General features: G+C 37.5%; 1 protein-coding gene across 2 annotated transcripts; it reads left to right on the top strand.

Moving 5' to 3' along the window:
- The first annotated feature begins 3947 nt into the window (after positions 1–3947).
- btbd10a (BTB (POZ) domain containing 10a) lies at positions 3948–22031 on the top strand. Of its 2 annotated transcripts, XM_067436151.1 has the most exons (9): positions 3948–4126; positions 4684–4836; positions 11798–12000; positions 14618–14870; positions 14976–15078; positions 16631–16751; positions 17081–17278; positions 17771–17881; positions 20838–22031. In XM_067436151.1, the coding sequence occupies exons 2-9, from the start codon at positions 4733–4735 to the stop codon at positions 21149–21151; spliced, it is 1407 nt and encodes a 468-aa protein (XP_067292252.1). In that variant the 5' UTR covers positions 3948–4126; positions 4684–4732; the 3' UTR covers positions 21152–22031. The 2 variants fall into 2 exon arrangements, with proteins under 2 accessions (XP_067292252.1, XP_067292251.1); XM_067436150.1 differs by lacking the exons at positions 3948–4126; positions 4684–4836 and adding an exon at positions 8532–8955.
- Positions 22032–22267: the final 236 nt, after the last annotated feature.

Here is a 22267-nt window from a genome sequence, read left to right as displayed (position 1 = left end):
TTTATTTGCCATATCAGAAAACTGTAACTGTAAAATCTGTAAAATAATATAAGATCTTAAAGTATTTTTAGAACCAGTATTTGATGCAAATACCCTCTTTTATGACTTGAATGTTTCACCTGTCGTCAGATGCCAGCTATTAACATATATTGCCACCCATTTTAGTTGTCAGATGTTGTATTCAAGTCAGCCCATGTAATTTTTTTTTTTTTTACTACTTAATAAACCTTGAGAAAAAACAAAAATATACACTTAATATAGATTCTTCGTTACAAGGATCTACATGGCTTTTACACCTACACGATTGCATTGGGTGTCCTTAGGTGACTTGATATTCTCCCCTGAATTCTTCTGAATAATCATGTGTAGTGGTAACATGAGTCATGACCTGCATTGATAAAGCATGAGGTAATGAGAACTACAGTTCTCAGGTTGAAAGTTCCCTCCTCCTGCCTCCAAAGGGTCTAAATACTGCTTAGGATTGTTAGAACTGTGCTAGGGATCCCATGCAAAGGTCAAAGGTTTATTTGTTTGGCAGGTGTCATCTAAACAGGCCATGCCCACTTCAGCCCATTACAGTCCCACAAACGTCCAGGACCGGGTCAACCATCCCCAACGCGCGGGCCTTGTCAGCCATAAATCTTGCAAATATGGTATGTAAACAACTTTAATTGCTTGCCACCTGTGAAGTTTGTTTTACAGAATGCCAGAGGATGAAACAGTACGCTCATCAACAGGTGCAATCCATGAGATGTAGTGGGCATCTCCAGAATAAGCAGTATTGGATACAGCTTACAAGCACGTACTGGTTATTGCATTAAAACTCATGATATTGGGTGATGATCTCGCCTGTACTCTCTAATTTACAGACTCGGGGGATGTTTATTGCCTTGTATGTCATCAGGATGCCTGCTCCCTGTCGTCATACCCCAGTCATGAACCTGTAGGCATATAGATTGGAGAGAAACCCTAACCACACCATGAGGTAAGAAAGATCTACGGGTCAAACCTGCTTAGGTGCTCAAAAGTACTCTCTGTGTCATGACATAGCCATTCCCGGGCTACATTTAGAAAACTTCGCTCATAGTTACCTAATCTGTCATCAGTGGCCATAAAATAGGACAGAGCCCTCCACCTCTCCGGGTGCCTCTCTGGGCACCTGTGACTGGAGCAGGTCCTTTGGCTGGATTACCACCTGATGAAGAAAACATGGAGCAGCTGCTATGACATGGTTGAACTCTATAAATGTATGCCTTTTCAAATGTATGCGAATGAAAAAAAAAATTTATTTTAGAAATTTGTGCTAAATTTACATTCAAATCAATAAAATAGAAATTCTCAAATGATAATAAAAATAATGAAATACAAATGATTAATATAGAAAACAAAAATATAAACACACACGCACACGCACACGCACACACACACACACACACACACACACACACACACACACACACACACACACACACACACACACACACACACACACACACACACAGGCTATGTCTGGTTCGCTATCTTTGTGGGGACTCTCTATAGACGTAATGGTTTTTATTCCGTACAAACCGTATTTTCTATCCCCCTACACTGCCCCTAAACCTACCCATCACTACCCACCAACATTCTGCATTTTTACTTTCTCAAAAAAACTCATCCTGTATGATTATAAGCCTTTTGAAAAGTGGGGACCGCTGGCTGGTTCCCAGAATGTAGGTGATCTCAGGTTTAACTATCCTCATTGGGACATTTGTAATATAAATGTAATACACAATGTAATATAAACACAATGTAATAACCCCACAATGTAATTTAAACAAGGACACACACACACACACACACACACACACACACACACACACACACACACACACACACACACACACACACACACACACACACACACACACAGTTATATTTTAGAAATTATGTTTTACAATAACAGTCTTTTCTAAAATGTTCTTTTTTTAATTTGCACATGCACAGTCATGATTTTGAAAATAGACTCTTACAGTAAAGCAACATTTATATTTTATTGATTCAAAGGCAAACATTTTTAAAATGCTTTTTCCAATAACACACATTTCTGAAATAATAATTTATAGCCTATATTATCCTTCAAAACTTTTTGAGCTGTTGTATAATTTATCATACAACTAACAGATTACATTTCCTGAAATGTATATCAGATTAATATAATACAAAATATAGTAGGCTATAATATAATATAATATAATATAATATAATATAATATAATATAATATAATATAATATAATATAATATAATATAATGAATATAATATAATATAATATAATATAATTAATATAGTTTTGCTACCTGATTAATGAACAAGCTGTCTTTATTTTTTTGTTTATTTTTTTGTTTATTTTATGTTTTAATTATTTATTTGTTTGTTTGCGTAATTATAGTTTGAAGAAAAGTGTACCACTCTAATTTACGGGCAGAAGTTCAAATTCAGGGGCGGAATTTCAAGAGAGGTATATTGAGGACTGAATTATGGGTAGCGTTGTATAGGTGCTTTCTTGTCACGCGCATTCTTCATCAGGCCAAGGGGTGACATCATCACCAATAATGAAGGCGGCTCATCAATGGGCGCAGGGCTATAAAAGGAGCTCGCCCGGTGAACTGTGAACCAACTCTAATGAACTGATAGGCTGATGCACGAACACCCGAAACCTGTTACTCAATAACAGCACTGGTGAGTTGAGTTGGTTATTTAATAAATTGTGTTGCTTTATTTCCATTCGTAGGACTGACACCTTTATTTCAATATAATTTTGCTGCATTTATTAAAGTATGACCATAAACGCATTTATCTTATAATTCTCAGGTTCACAAAATGGTTTCCAGCATCAATCTTGTATTTTTGTCCATCTGTATATTATTCTATTCAACAAATGCCATTAGCAAGCCACTGGGGTAAGTACAGCCATATAGGCTGCTTGAATAATTGTCACCCCATTTTTTTTCTCCCCCTTTCCCCCCCGAATGTATTATAATGTCTTTTTTTCTCTTCAAAAAGCAAACGGGCTATCAATGAGGTCCAACTTATGCATAACCTCGGGGTGCATAAACATGTTGAACTGAGGCAAGACTGGCTACAGACGAAACTGCAGGAAATCCACACGGCCTCAATCAAGAACCCAGACACAGAGAGAACAGCACTTATACCAGACATTATTCCCAAACTGAAGGATCTAAATACACGAGAAGCTGAAGATATCATTGCCGTTTTGGAAAAACTTATGAATCCCTCGTAAAAGCAAAATTTGATACCTAATGTGGACTATACTCAGGGACTGAAGGCTGTTCACATAGCCTGTATTCTAACAATATTTATTTTTTTCTATACACAAACTATTTATATTTGTATGTAGTTGTCCTTTTTTTTGGCGGCTAAGCCGTATAACATTCAAAGCTTAAAGCTCTTATGTATTTATTTGATCGTAACATACATAGCCTAGAGGTATTAATTAGTAATTGAACCCCAAAAAGAAAAAAAATGTAAACGAGGACCAAATCGTAAGAGAAAATAGAGAAAATGTAAGATTTCAAGGCGTTTTCTATATTTGATGACAATATAAAATAAAAACATTTTAAAAAATGTTCTTTTGTGTGGCTGCTGTTTTATGTTTTTCTTTCGACTCGCACCATATGCACTTTACCTTTGGGTTATTTCAAATAATAGCTCTTTAAATTTGCATTTGCCTTTTAATTTTTTGCGTTCTTGTTGTATAATTGTTGTATTCTTGTTAAAATAACTTTAAATAATATAATTTCAATATCCTCTTCATTCTATTTTTGTATCGCTCCTTGTATGGCAGCAGTGTAAATGTTGAAAAAAAGTTGTTTGGACGATGGACGCAAGTTGGTTTCTACGGCGACGTCTCGTGTGTTCTCGCGATATTTGGCGTCGTCAACTCGCACTGCAGTCACTCTCCTTAGTTAGCCATGTAGCTTCATCATAGCTGTCAACACTGTATTCCGTCGTTAACAGTGAAGATCAAACGAAAGTAAATAAAAAATGAATGCTTAGTATTAACGTTTGTCGGTGAGTCAGATGCGTACACATCGCGGAGAAAGTCCAGCGTTAAGCAGAGTCAGGTAAGAGATCGTATGTGTTTGTCTAGCGCCCACTTTTTAAAGCTAACGTTAACTGATAAGCTAACGAGATAGCTCAGTGGATCAGGTTACCAAAGTTGGAATAGTTTTACTAGCACAAGAATTAAGTGAATACTTGTGAAATTATTCTATTTTTAACTCTCCCGTAGTCTCTTTTTAAAGTAACGTTAATTATTTATTAAAAGACAATGTCATAAGATCCATTTTATATAACTGTCCATCAGCAAAACATTATTCCAGTACAGAAGTCTTATAAACATTACACAGTATCTAGTTGGATCTCATTTGATTCTTATTATATGATTTTATTATGAAAGCAATTCCAATAATAATCTTAGTTATAGACATTCCTTTAGGATCCATTAGATTCAAGGATAAGTCAAAATTCTTCTGTCAACAAAGTCAAAAAGTGTTTGTCCATTAAAAAATACTATGCCTTTAAATGGGAGAAATTAATTTTTAAAAAGTTTTGTGAATAGTTTTGTGAATGCTTAGAACAAAACCTAATTCATTTATTTAAATTATTTTTGCTCTGTTAGAATATGAGATTTGAAGGAATATAGATCCAGCAATAGCAAATCTTTGGAGATGGCAGCATGTCCTGCATCTTATGATAGCCACTCTAGCGATTCAGAAAATTGGGATCATCAAAGGACAGCGTGTCGGTCTGGGAGAATCTGCAGACACTTAAGGTAAGACTGGGTAATAATAACAAATGTTCTCAGTCATAGGAGTGTCCACCTGCTGCATGTATTTCCTAAAGTTTGTCTAGTCTACTGCAGTAAACACTGTGACTGCACCATCAGGAATTGCATTTGGAATTGAATATGTGGATTTGTAATTTTATCTACAGTTAACCCATTGGGGTTTTATTAAAATGTTAAATTAATTATATAGTTTATATTAGGGCTGGTTTAAAGTATATCAATTAAAGGTAGGGTAGGTAAGAATTGGTTAAAAAACGTTTTTTTCCCCCCCCAAATTTGTTTAAACTTTCTTTATTTATCAATACATAATTCAAATGTAAGTACTCTGAAAAAGAAAGCATAAAAATTGAGTGTCTGTAGACCTCTCACGATGTTTTAAAGACAGCTCATTATTTCAAATCACTCCACCTTCTCCCTTCTGGGCTCTTTCCAAAGCCATGCCCCCAAAAACACATAAACGCCGACCGCTCAGCTGGACGACACATTATTTACCTGAGACGAGCGGAGAAGAAGGAGCGGAGTGCATGTAGTGACATCATATCAGAATCACGTAATAAAAAAAAATAACTTTATCAGTATGAATATAAACAAGTAAGATGTCTTTTAGTACTCACTATCAAGCTAGAATACGGGTACTGGTAAAGTTTAAAATATATTTTTGTTTAATTCGGTAACGAGCTAGTTATAGTTATAAGGCAAAGCTAAAAGCGGGTAGCATTGATACATGTTTTTCCAATAAAATCAGTTTTACTGTGATGAAGATGAATTGTAACTTTATGCTAAGTAATGTTATGTTAGCTATATTAGGCAGCTACATGTGCTAGTGATTAGGGGTTGAACGACTTCCATTTTTTTAAAGTCAACATTTATGTGATGAAAGTCGGGTCGCCTAGTTGCTGATGACGTCGTTAATGAACAAATAAGTCTGAACCTCGGGCTGAGACGCGAACATAATCTCCGTGTGATCAGGCTGTGTGTGCGTTGCAATGAAGCACGCAGTTTAGCGCGATGATTAACTTACGTGAACAATAAGCGTGCATTATCTCGATCAATTCTGAGCATCCAGATGGTAATCAAACGTCTTGTGGAGAGCTCTTAAAGTATGCATTTATTTGTCATTTTTAACTGTTCAAAACAGAGCCTGCGTGTTTTTGGTGATTTAGTATTGTAATGAAGCTCTATTTTTTTTATTTAGTTTAGTTTTATTTATGGTTTCCCCTTTGGTTTGTTAACAATCTTGTATTAAGATGATTGTGGAATAAAGATCTGTTTTAAAAATCAATTCCCTCTCTCTCTCTCTCTCTCTCTCTCTCTCTCTCTCTCTCTCTCTCTCTTTCTCTTTCTCTTTCTCTTTCTCTTTCTCTTTCTCTCTCTCTCTCTCTCTCTCTCTCTCTCTCTCTCTCTTTCTCTCTCTCTCTCTCTCTCTCTCTCTCTCTCTCTCTCTCTCTCTCTCTCTCTCTCTCTCTCTCTCTCTCCTCTCTCTCTCTCTCTCTCTCGTTCGTCATGTGTATTTTCAAAAGTACCGACAGCAGAACCGATAACGTCCGAGCTTATGGATACAACGGTCTTTCAAAATTCACCCCCCCCCGGGTACCCATCCCTACTCGCGTCATTTTCGGTACCCATCCATACTCGCCTTTGATTTCTTTGTTTATCCAAAGACTTTTTGTGCATTGCCTTTACATGTCCTGTCTTCCTTTTTTGCATCGTTTGCCTTCGCTGACTGCAAAACCCAGCACTGTGCACCTTGAATTACCCAGGTATTATTTTGCTCTTCCTAGGTTTCGTGCCGTGCACATGTGGGCATATCCTGTAGCAAAAGGGGTGGTAGCCATGGTAGCGAGAGAGCGTGCCTGTCGCCCAAGCCAATGCCTTGTTTCGTCCCGAACGAAAATAATGAGCGGTGTTTATTGCAGATTAAAAAGTCTTGAGTCACTTTTTCAGAGTACTTACATTTTAATTATGTATTGACATATAAAGTAAGTTGAAAGAAATTTGGAAAAAAGTATTTTAGATCATTCTTACCTACCCTACCTTTAAATAGATTTTAATTGATCTTCATTTTGATGTCTGTTCTCAAATGTATTTATTTTAGTCTATGCTGTTAACAGTTGATGTGTGAACAAAAATTCTAATAACTGCCCTCTGCTACTTTTGATGACTGCCACCTTTTAAATGTTTATTTTCAACTATAAATTGGAGAAGAAATATAATAGTGCAGATGTGTCCACCCCATTTTCAGCAGTGCTCGTTCAGGAATTCTGTTGTTAAATATGATTATTTAAAAAAAAAAAAGCTGAAATAATGTGGACTGACAGCTACAGTAGAAGCAAATGCCATGGATTAACAACCCCATAGTTCACAGTAGGTCTGTCTTTTTTTCATTAAAAATGTAATGAAAATGTATTTTTAAATGCAATTTTAATGTTTTTTATTTGAATGATTATTATATTTAAAGCTAAATAGCAATTACATTTTAATATTTGATAATGTACTAATGTTTCCTGTATAATTTACAGCATTAGAAAAATTGACATTCACTGTACCTGATATATAATTGATTTCAAATCGAAATTGAATCAAGAGCTTGTGAATTGGAATCGCAATTCTCATTAAACAAGCCACTGGAATGATCTCCTGAAATTTGCTGGTTTCTGTGTGTACATTGATTTCTATATGGAACTTTGAATTATGTTAAGGGAACTTCAGATATGTATTATGAGGGAGATTACAGCCTTTAATATCATATTTGCTGTGCTTTTATCATTATGGTCTGTTTATAGTATATTATAGTACAGTTAAGCTCCTGGGCAATAAACTGTCATTAGTAATCTTTTGTTTATCATCACTGGCTGATATGGTCATCTTAGTGTCTTTTATGCTGCATCATGCAAAAGCAATAATTTGGCAATATCATTGGAGAAATGCTCTAATCACGGTCAGCATGCAAGCAAATGCTCAGTGGCGGTAGCATTCATCTGGTTTCTTTACATCGTGTTGCTGACCCGCTCCATGTTATTATGCCACTGATGTGTATTGTGTATGTGATTTTAAACTTTTCTTTCCCTTGCACGCTTTTTAAAGGTATTATGCAAAGGTTTAAAATTTAAACGAGGAAAAAGAATGGAGAGCATCTCTGTACATAATGTACAACTTGGACGTCTTTGTGTGTCAGCGCCACCTGCTGGCCGTTGAGAAATCATACGGTGTAAAATTATAAGGTGTAAAATGTAACAATGGCCATTAAAGCTTTTGTTTATGTATGAAATGAACGAAATTTATATATATATATATATATATATATATATATATATATATATATATATATATATATATATATATATATATATATATAGACATATATAGACATATATTATATATTTACATATATACACATAACATTTCATTACACTAGAGGACCATTGTCAAAAAAAGGTTATTAAAAAGGTTGCTTTGATATCAAACAATCAAATATCAATCAAATGTTTTGATTGATTTTACTTTGTAGCAGACTCTGCAGTACCCACCTTTTCTTAACCTTTAAATAAGCTTAGTAGTCTACTGGACTCAAGATAGGTCATAATAATAAGCCTTGTATAACACTTTTAACTTCCTTGTCACTCGCGCGGTTGCGGAGAGGTTCAGCGAGTTCATTTCCAATCGGCATGACTGCCGTGCTCCATCCCATTACGCTGTTTCTTTCATCAGCCTATTGTGTTATCGTGCGTGAGAGAATCTACAGTATCAGGAGATATTATAAGGGTCGGCTACGTCATCAAGGCAGCCTCCTCGTGCCACAGTAGCGGAAAAGCGACCAGCCATTCATGCTCGCGCGAGCGTCTCAGTCAGGTTACTATGCTACCGTCCTGCCGTGTCTCGCGCCGATGCTACCTGAGGGCGTCCTTTCTTTCCGGAGAACAGCATTTGGAGGCTGTGTTCGCAGCGAATAAGTTACACAGGAGTGCTCGCATTATGCTGAAGTTTGAAAGTAATGCCCGAGGATGCTAAGTCGCCTGGCAAGCCCTCGTTTTGTGAAGGAGCGCGCGTCCTTTGTGCGTTCATTCATCAGCTGCTGCCCTGCTGCTTTGTTTTAAAGACAGGCGGGTACGTATACGCGCTTCTCCGTAAGAATGCATCTCAAAAGAAAGTCTAGGAAATATAAGATTTTTTTTTTTTACCTCTGGCTAACAAGTCTTATTTATAGAGACTCTTCCCGATGCAGCTCCCTCATCAAATATTCTATCGTTTAGAAATGAGTTGTATGCGTCATTTTAACCATATCTGCATGCAGTGCGCTTCAGGAACGCATTGTCTTGCTGTTTAACATTAGAGGAGCGGTGTCAGCAGTGTGCTGAATTATTGATGCTACTTTCTCTGTAAGTAACAGAATGGAGTGTGCGCCGTTAGTTACTTTGGACAAAAGTCAAGTAAAAAAAAGAAGATATTTTTATAAATCTTTTTTTCTTTATTAATGCTGATTGATATGCAAACGGACAGATCATCAATTGGCTTGTCTTGTCAAGAACATGATCTTGTCCCCTAAGGGGGTCCGGAGACACCACAGACATGTTATGGTCCGAATTCATTGTGGGCTACTTCTGCCTGGCACATTTATGTGCTGATGCAATAGAGAAGCAAAACAACATCTCCACTTGTAATTATATTGCTGAGAATAGTGGATGCATGAAATGATCTTTACGCAGCACAGTACTCTGAAGCTGAATGAGTGCGTCCTGTGTCCTGAATGAATTTCTGTGTGAACCGCTTAGAGAATAATCAGACTGCTCATGCTACTTTTTGCAGCTGAAGTTCAGGTTTCACCATTACATTAATGGCTGTGGTAAAATATCAATCAGATAGCAGGACTGAGGAAGCTGGGAGAAGTGTTGGCAGAACAGCTGTTTGCATTGCAGTTAGAGGTCAGCTGTTATTTATTTTTTAACAGACAAAACAGAGGATTTTGTTTTATAGTCTTACACGCAATATCAAAACCAGTAATCAAACCATTTATTCTGTTTTGCTCAAATAAATAATATTAAGACTATAATAACAATAAAACAATGTGTGGTTGGTTTGTATAATAATTCATTAATTCTGTAATCTCATATTGTTTTTTATTTTAATTACTTATTCTTTTTTATTTATTCTGTTTAAGAGTGTTCTCTAAATAATTGCATTCATTTTTATATAATTTTATATTATACCAATATTAGTAAAAATGTATTATCATTAATTGATAGAATAATAATCAAAACAACTTTTGATATTATTTATGCATTATAGTATTTATATATGTATACGTTTTATATATAGTATTGATCAAAAGTTTTGAAACATTACTATTTAAATATTTTTTTCTGTATGGATTTTTTAAATATTTTTGAAAGAAGTCTCTTCTGCTCATCAAGCCTGCATTTATTTGATCAAGAATACAGAAAAAAAACTAACATTGTGAAATATTATTACAATTAAAATAATTGGTTTCTATTTTAAGATAGTTTAAAATATAATTTTTTTTCTGTGTTGCAGAGCTGAATTTTCAGCCATGACTCCAGTCGTCAGTGTCACATGATCCTTCAGGAATCATTCTGATATGCTGATTTAGTATCAATGTTGGAAACTCTTGAAAATTATTTTGTGTATGGTCAATATCACAGGTTCAAAAACTGATAATAAATCAGCTTATAGATTCCCAAAAGGCATTTGATCATTAAAACCATCATAGTGATGTTGGTTGAATTAAGAGTCATTTTGCATGCTTAAAGACTAATGTAATCATGCTTTATATTAAATAGTAAAACCAGTCCTTTATTTATCTATTCATTATTATCCGTGGGATATTCTAGATCATGTGTGGGCTCTGCAGCAGGTGGCATAATGGAACTTGCAGCAAAACAGATGCAGCACAACTTATTGAATTTGTAGCTACTGTTGAGTATGGTGGTGCCGTGGGCACTGGTCACGCTTGAGTTGGTTAATAGGGTCACAAAGCTCTTGGCTGGTGCAGTCATGACAGTCAAAATGAATCGAGAGGTCCATTTTGGGCAGCACTTTTGCTGGGATAAATCAAGCCCTATTTCCAGCCTATTAATCATTTATTCAAACAGAATATTCTGCCTGTGCACGCTTCAATGGACACTTTATGTTTTTTTCAGTGAGGGGGAAGACAGAGGCAAATCGGCTCCACGTGAAGACTATTTATTTGAACTGTTTTCTGCTTTGGTCTGATGTACTCCAGTCTCCTTGCTTCAAGGGCATCTGTCTTGTAATGATCCTGTTTCAGCCCCCTGGGGAATGAGTATTAGTGCAAGAAAAAATGAAGAGCACCTGGTCTGGGCAGAGGGAGTCTGGATGTTTAAGTGATACAGTCTGTGTTTATGAAGGATTTATTTGTTTTTTTACCAGCTTATTATAGGAATATATATTATTCTTATTTAATTTTTTATTTTAATATAGTTCAGGTTTATTATAAAAAAATGCTTATTTTGCCAGCAAAATTTTTGTCCTGGATTTCCAAATTCAATTATAAGTAGTATTGAATTTTTAATGAATTAAAAATCGCCTGAAGGGATTAGGTTAAAATGAAACCCCAGTGAATTTTTCTCACAGGCACGGCACGTGAGGTGAATGAAATAAAGACAAATTGGAATGAATCCTTTGTGATTACACGGGTCAATACAGTGGCTTGTTGACAGACGAGGCAGTGCTTCTTTTGCGCTGCTGTCTTTGTTTCTGGCTGCATTTTTTAAGGAAGCAGTGAGAAATAGCGCTTTGCTGTCATCATACTTCCTGCACTCAGCATCTCTCTTAGAGCTCAGAGTTCATCCAAGTTTATTGTAAGCGCATGCTGAGTTCCTCACGTTGCGGAGATGCGCTCGGACCACCCCTCCCTCAGCAGTTGAATGCTCACGTGTGTGTCTGACTGTGTGTTGGCTTTTCCTGGCAGTGGTCAGCCGCGTGGAACTCAGCTGGAGGGTGAGCTGGTGAAAATGAGCCTGCACGGAGCCAGTGGAGGAGGACCCCTGGACCACCCCAGGGAGAGGCGGCGGTCTGGAGATCGCTCCAGGGATTCTTCACATGAGAGAGGTGAAGGACAGCTGACCCCCTGCATCAGGAACGTCACCTCACCTATACGCCAGCACCTCACTGGTGAGTTTTGGTTTCCTCATTCCGTACCATTTAAAATGCACTTGAGTTTTATGACAAACACTTATCAAAATATATTTATAACATTATTCTAAATTAATTTAATCAGGAATAAGTACAGAGGCATTGTGTACACTGCGTGAACATGATGGTTATTGTAGTTTTAAAATAACTCTGCAGACATTTACTCATCTCACTTGCAAAAAACAGATTCAGTATTCCTCAATACGAATAAAACCATTAAATGCAAAATCAGAATATTTTTCAATAATTGAATGTATTAAGTTACACAAATATACTTTATGTATTTAAGCTCACTTTGATGATCCACTCCAAACGTAAAGGCCCTTTCACACAAAAAGTGAAATGAATAAGCTTTAATGTAAAAGAATGGCTGAAAGTTTTTTTTTTTAATTGTCCCCTCTACTGAACAGGCATTTCTTTTAGCCAGAGTCTTATTCATTTCACTTTTGGTGTGACAGGGCCTTTACATTTGCCAAAAATATAGCTCCTTTTTGTTGTTATTAAAAACAAACAAGAATGCCCAACCAGGTAGGAAAAAGTAACTCCAATGTAAGTAACACAATTAGTTACTTTTGTAGAGAGTAACACTATATAAATATATCAGAGTGATCAGTATTTCAGTGATCAGTAAAAAGTACCTTATGCTCACCTGAACTTTAAAAAAACAGCACTTAACCATGAAAATTGATGTTAATTAAACCTTTATCATTAATTTTAGTTCATAGTGCATTAACTAATCTTAAGAGATACAACTTTAAAATGTATTGGTAATTGTTCAAATTAACTAAGGTTATTAAAAATACTGTTCATTGTTAATGTTACAAATGGGCTCTGATTGTAAAGTGTTACCATTACATATAAATCCAAACAGTCATGCTTAAAGAAGATTTTTAAAAATCCACACAAAGGACATAGCATTGAAATTGGATACATACAGTGAGGAAAATAAGTATTTGAACACCCTGCTATTTTGCAAGTTCTCCCACTTGGAAATCATGGAGGGGTCTGGAATTGTCATCGTAGGTGCATGTTCACTGTGAGAGACATAATCTAACATTTTTTTCCAGAAATCACAATATATGATATTTGTTATATGATTTGTATGATACAGCTGCATATAAGTATTTGAACACCTGTCTATCAGCTAGAATTCTGACCATCAAAGACCTGTTAGTCTGCCTTTAAAATGTCCACCTCCACTCCATTTATTATCCTTAATCCATCCCATACAATCAGTAAGAATCCAGCTACTAACATGGCCAAGACCAAAGAGCTGTCCAAGGACACTAGAGACAAAAGTGTACACCTCCACAAGGCTGGAAAGGGCTACGGGGAAATTTCCTCCATAGCTTGGTGAAAAAAGGTCCACTGTTGGAGCAACCATTAGAAAATGGAAGAAGCTAAACATGACTGTCAATCTCCCTTGGACTGGTGCTTAAACCAGCACATGTCCAGGCCCGTCTTAAGTTTGCCAATGTTCTTTTAGAACACTTGATTATCTAATAAAACTATAATTATAAAAAGATCAAAAATGGAATGCATATGTGATTTGTTTATATGTTTCTATAGTTTGCTTTCTCAAATAACTAGCTTTAAAAATTCAACTTCGCTGCATAACGAATGCATAAAAGCGACCAGCTGGGTATAAACTAATGCAAAATGCGATGGTAACAGTCGTGACATTAAACATTTGGCTTGGCCTTGCGTGTGTTTCTGTCACATTATTTTAACAGCTTGAGGTAACTTGCTGTCAACTTATTTTAGCATCCTCTCAGCCTGGACCATAAACATACTGCTGTTCTCCACTAATGCAGCATCTAGTCAGCAAATAAATTTTTGATTAAATTAGTGATATAAAAAATGTTATGTACTCTAGGGTGTAACATACCGTTTCATTGTCTGTTTTAAATCCATATCTGAAGTGTCCTGCTCTGTATAGTGCACGGACTTGTGTGTCAAAATAAACTCCACAAGGCATCAGTGATAATTTTTCTGCCTCTAGAGGCTGCTCTCATACTACCAGCTGATCCTTCTCACCACCCTCATACATTGTAATGACAGTGGACCCATTTCAGTCACTCCAGGAACAGATGCAACCGTAAAAATTTGTATGGATTTTTGCTGATGATAACAATTGTTCCAGCGATCGGTTATCAGTGCCAATTGATCGGCAAAACCAGTCAACCTCTAATGTTAAATGTCTTTCTAACCTTTTGATCAATTTAATGCATCCATGCTCAATAAGTATTCATTTATTTAAAACAAATTTGCAACCACCCCCCCAGTTTTGAATGGTAGTCATTTTATTTATTTAATAATTAATTCATCAGATTATTACAGTCTCTAGCTACAACTATGGAAAATTGTCACTGAATTAATTTATTGTTTGTGTAAAGGACAGCTTTTAAATGCCAATTCACACTACACTGAAAGATGCCCACAGATGGCAAGAGACACTACGTTGGGATTTGTCAGCTCAGTGTTACCACTTGTTACCCGGCGATTGAACATGTCAAATCTGTGCTTTTCATGTTGTGGAGCAAGGTTCTTTTCCTATTGTTTTTACTCCTGTGTAACTCTCGTATTGATTCCTCAGATCGTGAACGGGATTCTGGCTGCTCATCGCGCTCCACGAGTCCAAGGCTTCAGAAATTATGCACCTCCAGTCTATTCTATGGCGACTCCCACAGTAAAACCCACAGCTCTGACATGATCTACGTGTGCGAAAACGTCAAGGAGGGACCCCGCAGTTTGAGGACTGCAGAGAGAGTCACTCTGATTGTAGATAACACACGTTTTGTGGTCGACCCATCCATCTTCACTGCCCAACCCAACACTATGCTCGGCAGGTTAGGATAAACCTCATTCAGTTTGTCTGCTCGTTATTACTTAAATATAAACTTTCAATTTGTCATACTGAGCCAACGTTCTAACTGGTGGGTGTTGTCTTGAAGGATGTTCGGATCTGGACGGGAACACAACTTCACACGTCCTAATGAAAAGGGAGAGTATGAGGTTGCCGAGGGAATCAGCTCCACCATGTTCAGGGCCATTTTGGTGAGTGCACTATGCTTTAAAAGCTTTATTGAGGTTTTAAATATCTCTTTGGCCTAGTGTACTGCATATTGATTAAGTGCCGGATTAGACTGCAGTATCAAAATTCACATGACTTCAGCACAAAGTGTACTGTTTTGTTAAAGTTTATTGCAGATGTATTTCCCATATAGAAATGACAACTCAGCAGAACAGTTTCCCTACTGTCTGGTTTTATTTTGCTGCTTTTATTATCTTCAAAGTGTTTAGTCACCCTTTCTGTCCTTATCATTGACCTTAAAATCAGTTTATATTTAACATAAAACGAATAGTCTTGATCTAATTTCAGGTTTTAAAAATGTTTTGAATGTACAAAACCAGAAATGTTCAAGATCCCACAAATTATTATTCATCACCACCATCAGCAGGAATGGACACTAAATGCAGCTCTTTGTTAACTGAGAGAAATTCTGCAAATAAAAAAATAATTATATATAAATATAACCGTTTATTGCACAAAACAAGGACAGTCCTCACTCCTTACAAAAGTGTACATTTGTATTCTGCATAATATGGAAACATTCAGCGGTTGTGAAGTCTTGCAGTGAGCCTAATTTTTAGTTACAAAGCGATGTTCCGAAGGTTGTAGTGGCGATGCTTTTAAAGGGCATGAATTTAAACATTAACATTAATATTGCAAATACCCTGGCCTGAATTTCTTTTTCGCTTTGCTGACATTTGCCCACACAGGTGCTATTTTCAAGAGATGTTCAGAGGTTTTAGGGCATCTGAATGCTAGCATTGAGCTGTGTTTTAAAATGTGATTTATGAATAACATATTGATAATTGTAATAATTATGATAGGGAAGTTTCTTATTCTCAGGATAGTCAGATGTATAGAAAAATACATTTTGAATAACTATAAATATGTAAAATCTATAATTTATTTGTATAATTATTTTATATAACTTATATAATTGTATTGTTCTTATTGTTTTTATTTTATCTATTGTGATTGTTGTCTTAATGACGTAAGGTGACCTTGAGTGTCAATAAAGGCACCTATAAACAAAATGCATAACTATATAAATGTATATAATTACATATTTATAATTGACATTTTATATATATTGTTTTCTAAAAAAACAACAAAAGTGGTTGCATATAATAAGCTGGATTTTAGTTGCAAGTCACAACCAGCGTTATTTGACATCCATGTCATTCATTACAAGTCCGTCTCTGTGGCATTGAAAGAGTTAAGCTTCTACCATGAGGCTCAGCTCAGTGGAAAAATCAGGACAGCACACATTAGACAGCACTACAGAAATAACAGCCATATTGAGCCTTTCTGTTTTTTTCAGTGAAGTGTTTTGTTCAGCGTCTTCATGCTGAGCTCTTTCTCCACATTTGGCTGGCTTTAAATGGATCAGTGTGTGTGAAGAGTGGGAAAAGCAGGGAGTGTGTGTGTGTGTGTGTCTCTGGCATCGGAGCCATTTGCTTCTCTTTGGAATAAGTGCTGCCTCAGTAATGGCCGCCTGTTTGTTTTTCCTCTGCGTCTCTCCCTTTTAACCGGCAGGATTACTACAAATCGGGGATAATCCGCTGCCCTGATGGGATATCCATCCCGGAGCTGAGAGAGGCATGCGACTACCTTTGCATCGCCTTCGACTACAGCACCATCAAGTGCAGAGACCTCAGTGAGTACTCATTAACATGACAAATGCACTAAACGGATTCATCTTTTTGTGCTGCAAAACGCTCTGAAACGGGGAAACTGGACATTATTCCGAGCATTTCGGATGTCTGAGGATGGTAGATGCGAGAGAGCAGAAGTAGGTCAGTTCCGTATCCAATGTGATCACCAGATATGGGTCACTGGATGCTGTTAGTGTGAACTGTTTACATTGTAAGCATTTAACTTATGGCTTTTTTTTATTATGTGTATGTCATTATATGGCTAAATCAGTGCGTCAGCTGGCGAGTCTTGAATAACAATATAAACAACACTGGAACGTGTCGACTGCAGGTGCGCTCATGCACGAGCTGTCTAACGATGGCGCCCGGCGGCAGTTTGAGTTCTATCTGGAGGAGATGGTGCTGCCCCTGATGGTGGCCAGCGCTCAGAACGGAGAGAGGGAGTGTCATGTGGTGGTGCTGACGGACGACGACGTGGTCGACTGGGATGAAGAGTATCCGCCGCAGATGGGAGAGGAATACTCACAGAGTCAGTTCAACTCATTTACACACTATTACTTATTTGTCAATCACAGTGCATTATGAGTAATTTATGAGAACTGATTATTTGTGGTCATTGTGGTGTGCGCTTGTGGTTTTTGAACACCCTTAACCCAAGTATTTGTACAGGCATGAATGATATCTTGTGTTAAGATTTTGCCCTTGTTGACATTGATAACCGCTCAGTACACCCTAACATCCGCATTGCAATATTGACAACAATCACAGAATGTGCTATCCATCCTCTTAGCATCATTCTAGCTGCCACTCAGAATCAACTAGAAACCATATAGAAACATGCTCCTAACTTCTCAGAAGCAAACGCTAGCAACATGCTAACATGGGGAAGGGCGAGTATTTTGTCTAGCCAGAAAAGACGGGATCTATCAAAGATCAGTGTAGCTTTGTAAGTAATGTGTTAGGATTATGTGGGATTTTGGCACTCAGGGTCATAATGATTTTGTGTCTTTGTGTAACGCAGTTATATACAGCACAAAACTATACCGCTTCTTCAAATACATTGAAAACCGAGATGTTGCCAAGTTGGTTCTGAAGGAGAGAGGACTGAAGAAAATTCGATTAGGCATTGAAGGTAAGAGACCTACTGCTTTTTGTCAGTTCACACATTAACACACATTAAAGCGTTCACCCTGAAATTCAAATAGTCATCATTTACCATCCCTAACTTTCCCCTGGCTCCGCACCGCGAACCTCCACTGACTGTGCACGCTCCTCCCCAAACGGATGAGGCGTTTATGTTTGTTTTTCCACTGTACTATTTTTGAAATGACAGGAGGCGACTGAGTAAAATCCTCCTCAAATCTTAAGGAATCAGCGGTGAGAAGTAAGGTACAGACTTGACAGTATTTAGTTTATATTACGCTTCACCAAACCCACGCTACAAAAGAACCAAACAAGCATCAACCTTGAGATTATTACTTGTCCTCTTATCCATATTTTGTTCTAACGTCACATTATGTGTAAAGTTAGATAAACAACAATCTCTTAATTATTTTTTATAATTTTAATGAAACGATTTCATTTACTTTCATGAATTTGTTTTTGAAAACATAGACCTTTTGTTTCATTAAAAAGGCTTATTTCTGCTTGATCCCACACTGCTATTACAGGCTCATTTTGTAAATATAAGCAGTTCATTTAGAGAAGTGTAAACTGGGGTGCCGTTAAGATGTCGGTACAGACATTCCTGCTCGGCCAGAGTCGGCTCGAAGTCATGCATCTTCGGAAACGGAGCAAAAAAATGCAGTGTACACTGCCGTGAAAAATGGGGTCTTCCACACTAGACGCGCACAAACTGTCCCCACCGCTAGGGGTGGGCGATATCTCGATATTTAAAATATATCAAGATATTTTAACTCGATATGGATTTTGACATATCGTATATATCGATATATTGTTTATATTTAATTATGATTCCGCCACTTTGCTTGTTTTGCCTTCTCTGTGCTGTGCTCGCCCCCCCGCCTCCCTCCTTGTTGCTTTTGTTTCCCCTCCCCTCGCGTGTTGTCTCATTGAACGCGCCGGCTTTCGCAACCAGGTGAGGATTATTTATCAAGTTGACAAGCGCGCGTTGTTCAATACTCAATTTAGAGACCATGAATTTTGTTCTAACACAACTGCTTGCTAAAACTCATAAAGAAATATTAATGTTCATCATAGTTCAAATCGCAAGTTTCACCCACTGTCAGGTGATTGACATGTGCGAGACGCACTCGCAGTCGCAATCATGTCAGTTTATGATTTGTTTCTAACTGATGATCGCATATTTTTTAAAAACATTTAAAAATGATTGCAATATCGTTATTTTTATTTTGTCAGCTTTATCACAGGATTATGATGAATAGGTCTATTCATGTTTTAACCAAGAGGGAAATACGAGACATCCCGGGTGTCCTATGAGACACAGTGCTCTTCTGTAAGTTGTACTTTAGCCATCATATTACAGCCTACCTTCTGACATTCATATTTTGTTCTGTAACTGGAAAAGAAGTGAAAATCGACTTGTGTAGCCTACATGATGCGCATGATGAGGCGCTCAGTCACGCTTTAGTAAAGAGCGTGACATCTACTGTTTGAATTTTGGTACAGTTTATTAATATCTCAGTCATGCCCCATCTTTCTGCAAAATGCTTACTGTTTAAGTTTAAATAAGGGTTTTGATTCGTCTTTTGTAAAGCATGAAATGAATGAAAGGATGGCTATATGTATTGTACGCCTATTATTTCTTATATTTTACAGTTAAATTATTATTATTTATGTAATCAGGGAGGTTTTTTTTATGTCACCAAAGCACTTTGTTCCTTCATGAACTGACCTCTTTGCACTTCAATAAAAAATAAAAAAATTGTGGTATTTGGCATATTTGTTTTTGCTGTAGTTTTTGGGGGGTTATTTTTCCTGTAAAGATGTCAAGATAATATATATCGTATATCGAGATATATTTTTTGCTCCATATCGCCCAGCCCAACCCACCGCAATGTTGCTTTTTTGAATACCTTCACATTCATGCGAGTATAAACCAGGCTAATGCCCCGGGTATACATCAGTTTCCGCGTCTCGAGTGCAGTCGTGTCCGCACAGCTTTTAAAAGATATTCAACCGATGGGCGCGGATGGCCGCTAGAGGCAGACTCCAGAAGGGAGCAGAATCTCACTGAGCCCCATGTTAAAATGCCCAACTTTACAGCAGAAATAAAACATATTTACTGCCTGGTACAAATTGTGGTTTTGGTCTATATGGCTAATTCTGCCCTTAATGACAACTGTGAGGGTGTGAATTTTTTCATAAGTAATTTGTTCACATTATATAAAACCTTTAATTTCTGCATAATTAAGGGCGTGGCCATTTTAAGTGACAGGTGGATAGCCACTTATCCGCTGTCTGTTAGTCATCACGTCACCTCAGCTCTGCCCACATCCCGCCTCTTCACCCATTTTCTGTTATCCAGGCGTGATGTGCTGGCAAGATGGCCACGGCCAGCTCGTCTCTACTTTATGCTTCAGGACTGCTCTTCGGAATTCTATGGGTGACGTTTTTTACAATCTAGGAGTCGATCAACCATTGTACTTTCTGATCTCTTCGCACAAGCGCTCGTCAACTTAGCCGTCTATTGTAGTCTTTTCCTCCTCCCGTTTCAAGCGTGTTGTCTTTGAATCGCACTCTTTTTCGAAGACTGCACATTGTGCACAGTACTGTGTGTATTTCCTCCTAGTGGACTCCTTCATGCGCATGCAATGTTGTACGTGTGCCGTACTTCCAGTCTCAAAAATTGGGCTGCATGCGGATGGAACGACCGAACTGTACATTTGGCTTTAACCCTCATGCTGTTTCAAACCTGTATGACTTTCTCCTGTGGAACATAATAAACATTTTTGAATGTTGGCGGCCTAACAGTTTTGCCTCCAATACGAATGAAGTCAATGAGAACCAAAAGATTGTATTCAACATTCTTCAAAATGGACAGAATTTAATTTACTATCCCTTTTAATTAACATTCCTGTTAATGCCATACCTGTGTTTGCACTTAGGATACCCAACCTACAAAGAGAAAGTAAAGAAGCGACCCGGCGGGCGCCCAGAGGTCATTTACAACTATGTCCAACGGCCCTTTATCCGTATGTCATGGGAGAAAGAGGAAGGCAAAAGCCGACATGTGGACTTCCAGTGTGTGAAAAGCAAGTCCATCACCAACCTGGCTGCGGCCGCTGCAGACATTCCTCAGGACCAGCTCGTGGTCATGCACCCTGGGCCTCAGGTGGATGAACTAGACATCCTCCCCAACCACCCTCAACCCAGCCCCCATTACGATCCAGATCCCGATGCCTCGTCCCCAGCCATCTGACCCCCGCACACACACACACACACCCACTTGCCACTTGAGCACTGCAGAGAGAGGTCAGCCAAGACCGCGTTGCCTTTCAAGTCCTCTCCCGCCTTACGAGTCTCAAAAACTGATCGCTGCGGCAGCACATGACCTTTGTACACTATGCCTTTCTTTCCCACATAGAACTTGACCAAAGGAGGTTTTTTATTTAATTACACACTCAAAGTTGGTAATCTCTCCTTTGATTAGTATCTGAAGTAATTATTATGGAAGCATATTTATGCCACAGAAAAAAAATCTTCTCACTTTTTTTTCTCCTCGCAATTCTGAGTATATCTTCTGTTTCTGATGTTTTTCCTTGCAACTCTTATAAAAAGTTGGAATTGTGAGAGAAAAAAATTGTTTGAAAAACTTTTATTTTGTGGTGGAAAAAAAACAATTGCAAGTTGTACACTTGGAATTCTGCAATTATGTGCTCACAACTTGCATTTGCAAGAAAAACACGTCAGAATTGTGAGATAAAGTCACAACCTTTTTTTTAATTTGGTGGCAGAAACAAACTTCCATAGATTGTACTTTTTGTGGTGCTGTGTGACTACTGCGGTTTAACTTGGCAATAAAAAGGAGCACAACCAACTGGAGCGCACTGCACGCGAGCGACATCGTGCGATAAAACGAGAATGCTTCCATGAATGTCTTTAAGCGTTCTCGTTCAGTCACGTCGCACAACAGAGCCTCACTGATGCATTTCTTCTGAATGAGTACTGAAGTGATGTCACGTTTTTATTGTACCGTACTTTTCATTTTATTGTTATTTGTAGCTGCATTGCGGTGCATCGAGAGAAGTTCCTCTTGTGTGCCACCTGAGAAATGTTATTTTAATAAACAATGAAATCAACATGCTTTGTTCATTAGTTCATTCCATTTTGCACAAAGGAAATGAAAGGTGCACTATGTAGTATTTTTGCAGTAAAATATCCAAAAATGTTCATCTAAGCTCTTACAATATCCCAAATGTTTCCAGCTGTATGTACATTTTTGAGAAAATTGCTATTTTAACCAAGGAAACGGGACGTCTGAGGGAGTCGGCTGTCAATTGCATCATATCTGTGTTACCCTCAGTAACTTGGATTC

Source organism: Pseudorasbora parva, chromosome 25, assembly GCF_024679245.1.
Source record: "Pseudorasbora parva isolate DD20220531a chromosome 25, ASM2467924v1, whole genome shotgun sequence".
Classification (NCBI taxonomy): Eukaryota; Metazoa; Chordata; class Actinopteri; order Cypriniformes; family Gobionidae; genus Pseudorasbora; species Pseudorasbora parva.
This window is presented reverse-complemented; position numbering and strand designations above follow the sequence as displayed.